Source organism: Triticum dicoccoides, chromosome 7B (assembly GCF_002162155.2).
Source record: "Triticum dicoccoides isolate Atlit2015 ecotype Zavitan chromosome 7B, WEW_v2.0, whole genome shotgun sequence".
In the NCBI taxonomy this organism is placed as follows: Eukaryota; Viridiplantae; Streptophyta; class Magnoliopsida; order Poales; family Poaceae; genus Triticum; species Triticum dicoccoides.
The window spans coordinates 556,978,791-556,983,163 of record NC_041393.1 but is presented as its reverse complement, the minus strand read 5'-3'; the positions used below and the strand labels follow the sequence as shown (position 1 = coordinate 556,983,163).

Genomic DNA, 4,373 nt, shown 5'->3' with positions numbered 1-4,373 from the left:
TACCCACCCATGGCAGCCTCGCTCCTCTCGCGCGCCGCCTCGGCCGCCTTCGCCCTCTGCGGCGGCGCCTGGCTCCTCCCCTCCTCCTCCCGCTCCTCCTCCTCCTCCTCCTCGCCATCACTGTTGGCATGCTCCCCGCGGTGCATCGAGTGCGGGTAGTCAAATCTCCCCCTCCATGCCACGCAGCCCAGCGACATGCCCAGCCCCAATATAGGAGGCGTCCCTCTCTCAGATCCCTCCCTTTCTCTCTTTCCTTTGCCTCGCTTTCCGCCTCCGATTCCCCACTCTCTTGGGGGCGATGCGGTGGAAGCTCGGCACCACGGCATACAAGCGCGTGCCATCCCGGGACGCCGCCATGGACCCCGACCTCGAGACGCCAGGTCCGTACCTCCGCCAGCCCGATCCCCTTTGCATTTTGCCTTGTTATTATTCCCCTGCCCATTGTTTCGGTGACTTCTTAGATCCGGCAGTAGAGAAGACGCCCGACGGAGGAGGAGTAGGAGCAGCAGGCCCGTCGAGGCGCAGGTCGCTACCGCACGTGTGCGTCGCCATGGTCACATCCTTCCTCTTCGGCTACCACACAGGGTGCGTGCTTGCACATATCTTGGTTATTCCTGTGAACTTTAACATGAAAGAGCTATTAGCAAAATCTTATGGTTGTTATTTTGTACTCCCTCCGTCCGAAAATACTTCTCATCAAAATGGATAAAAGGGAATGTATCTAGAACTAAAATACATCTACATACATTCCCTTTTATTCATTTTGATGACAAGTATTTCCGGGCGGGGGTAGTAGTGGTTAAACTGATGGCTAGATGTTTCTAACTATTGTGCTAGTTTTTAGGCTTTTTATATTTTGTATGGTGAACCCATTAATTAAGTACTTCTAATATATAAAAATAGATAGATTGGATGTGTTGCATTTATTCTAAAAATACAGCACATCGCCCAAATATCAATTTATTTTGTTAAGTAAGAGACCTAGATGGATGCTAATTTTTTTGAGACATGTGTACTCAAAATCGTCAGACTTGTATTACTAATCCATACATGCATGCATTCACACCACATTTTGACTGGAAGGGGAGCTGGCCAAATTATTGAGGTCCAATAAAATATTCTCCTACCTTGTTGGCAGATGCAGTAAAATTATCTTCTTCAGAATGCACAACAAACTTACAAAGTTCCTCCAGATGCTTCGTCTTATTCACATAGTCTCGGGCTCTCATCACTATGAATAATAGAACACATACTACTAGGAGGAATCACATTTAACTATGCTATTCATAGGGTAGTTTTCTTGTTGTTAAACATGTCCACCGGCATACATTGTATCTTATTGTGCTCTTACCTTTTTGTCTAGGTACTTGATACCTCTTGGTCAGAAGATGATGGCGAGTTCCTCATTCCAATTTAGTTTATATTGTGTAGGTTTCTTCGTCATGATCTGGATTGTCGCAGTCATGTTCAAGTCCGATGATATCTTGCGTAAGCTGACCGCTCTCAAGGTTGGTTCTTCATAATAACTTGTCTATCAACGTGATTCTTCTGCTTCTAGAGGTTAATTAATTGTTCTGCCAAGCAGACTGCTCTCAAGGGCTTGTGCTTATCTTGTGTATCAACGTTATTGTTCTGCTTCTAGCACTGGGTCTGTCCCTTCTATCGAGGACGCCGGCTGGCAGACTGCTGCCGTCACTAAATCCCTAACGCTAGGGCCCGTGTTAACTCCATTTGATTGTAAAATTGCTTAGATAACTCAATTTGATTGTCCTCATAATGTTCCCACATGCTTAGAAGAGTTGGAAACACTATAAATGTTTTGATACAGATATGTGCTCCAGAATAGTGATTCTGGCATGCTTTATTTTTCATTGCGGTGAATGGTATTCTCTTTTCCCACACAGCATGATTTCCCCTTTTGGGGCCTCTCTGCTTCAAATTATTCCATATTATTGTAATATGAGGCCTTGAAAAACCCCTATGGTTTTCTATGATGCACTCAAACATCCTATTGATCATATTCTATCAAGAGAGGGTACTTGAAAAACTCCCACATTCTATGATGCACCTTGGTCATTTCTTGAACTCAATCAGTAACTCATTTGTGGAAAAAACTTGACGATGTGTGCACGTGTGTGTTCTGTTATGTTTTGAAGTGGATAACATTGCCCCGTTTTTCACTTGGAAATAACTTATGTTTGTTGAATAATAAGAATTTATGCACCATTTCTATCTGTTCATAACTCTTAAACTAGCACAGCTCTCCTTAAAATTTCTAATCAGGTTGACTGCTGTTTTGTGCTCCACGGATGTCATGGGAACAATTCCCACAATAAGAAGGTATAGGGTAAGGGAGCATGATCTAGCGAGATGCATATGGGTGACACGGTGGTTTTAGCGAGTTTAGGCCTCTCACGGTGGAGATAACAACCCTACGTCTCGTGCTCCGGAGAGGCTTTGTTTTATCTGAGTATTTATCCGGAGATTACAATGTGTGTGTGAGAGAGAGGAACAGATCCCCATGCCTGAGCTAAGTCCTGAGACTAATGGCGAAAAGAGAGAGAGGTACCAGCAGAGACCCCCAAGTCTAGTGGTGGGGGTGGCTTATATAGAGTGCGCCACCCCCTCACCTTCTATGTTACAAAGTGGGGCATGAATGCCATAATACCAGCCCACTACCAAGCCCTACCATGAGAATGATGTCGACTGCTTTGTTGCCTGCTCGTCTTCGTATATCCGAGTGAGTCGTACGGTCGAGTGGTGACCTGTCATCCGAGTGGATGGTGTACTGCTTGGTCGAGTGGATAGTATGCTGCTTGTCTGAGTGGATAGTATGTCTATATGAAATTTATCTGGACCCACATGTTGTGTGGACCACATGCTTTATGATACTTTGACCCTTCGTGGGCCTACCTGTTATGTGTATCCCCAACATTAGCCCCCGAATCGATTGTGATTTGGCAGAACGAGTTTGTGAAAGACACAACTTGGCCCGAGTGATTACAGAAATACTCGGTACCTGTCATCGTACTTTCAGACAACCAAGGTTTGAACAAAATCTCAATGGATTCCGACACTGCGATTCCGACTGATCTGGGGTAAGTGCCCGCGAGGAGCAACTTGGTGACATTCGATCATCTCTCGGAAGAGGTTAACTCGTGATCAAAATATGGATGTCTCATTAAATCCAGGCAACAAGATTGACGCATGGACTGCTCTCTCGGTGAGATGCCATTCTTATCCCAGAAGAACGTCAATACGAGTCGGCTCTAGATCCAAAATTATGAGTTTCACGCTTTGAGTCCTAGAAGAAGGCTCAAAACAGGTCCACGGAGGAGCCTTAAACTCACCTTATAGCATTTTTTGGAGTGATTTGGAGCTGGTCCTGCATCGAGTAACTGATTACTCGGAATTTCTTCATGCCTGGAATGTGTCTTTTTTGTTGTTTGGCCGTCACTCGTACCGGGCGGACCGTTCTGAGTGGATACCATTCTAGTGGGGGCACGCTGAGTGCACCCACGGGGTGTAGTCCCCGAGACTGCAGTCGACTGCGGGCAGTCGGCGGGAGTCTTAGAGCCTATCTTTTTGTTGTTGTTTGGCCGTCACTCGTACCGGGCGGACCGTTCCGAGTGGATACCAACAGTCGGCGGGAGTCTTAGAGCCGGTCTTTTTTGTTGTTGTTCATCACTCGGACTGGTCAAGCCATACCTAGTGGAGATTACTCTAGTGGGGGCATGCTTAGTGCACCCACTGGGTGTAGTCCCCGAGACCGCCATCGACTGCGGGCAGTCAGCGAGGGTCTGAGAAAACTAAAACTCTTTTTAGCTGGTACTGATCGAACTTGTTCTTCTCTCGGATTGGTTTCTGTTTGCTTGATACAGCTTCTGAAGAGGAATCAGCAGTCGACTAGTTGGACGATCCTTGAGCAGCATTGATCAGCTCGTTAGTAAGACCCTCAGCAATGGTCTTGACGTTCCTGTCTCAGCTCACCAGCAAGGCACTCAGCAATGGTCTTGACATTCTTGTCAGTCGTCTACTCTGGCGCCAGCCATTGGATGGGCCTTTGACAGTGCACACAATGTCGTCCTTCTTCTTGACGGTGCAGCCCTGAAGTGGTGGTCGTGGCCGACCCACACTTTGCTAAGGCCCCGAGTAGGAGGATTGCTCACCACTCGGTAAGATTTTTCAAACTTAGGCGAGTACTGGAGTGCAGCTAAGCCTCCGAGGGGGAGGATCGCTCACCACTCGGTAGGATTTTTCAAACTTAGGCGAGTACTGGACTTCAGCTAAGCCCCCGAGTGGGAGGATCGCTCACCACTCGGTAGGATTTTTCAAACTTCGGCGAGTACTGGACTGTAGCTAAGCCCCCGAGT

General features: G+C 47.1%; 1 protein-coding gene across 1 annotated transcript; it reads left to right on the top strand.

Annotated features, from left to right (window-relative positions):
* Nucleotides 1–21: 21 nt before the first annotated feature.
* On the top strand, nucleotides 22–1,942 carry LOC119341460. Its single transcript, XM_037613332.1, has 4 exons — nucleotides 22–380; nucleotides 462–585; nucleotides 1,364–1,508; nucleotides 1,586–1,942. The coding sequence occupies exons 1-4, from the start codon at nucleotides 299–301 to the stop codon at nucleotides 1,640–1,642; spliced, it is 408 nt and encodes a 135-aa protein (XP_037469229.1). The 5' UTR covers nucleotides 22–298; the 3' UTR covers nucleotides 1,643–1,942.
* The last annotated feature ends 2,431 nt before the right edge of the window (nucleotides 1,943–4,373 follow it).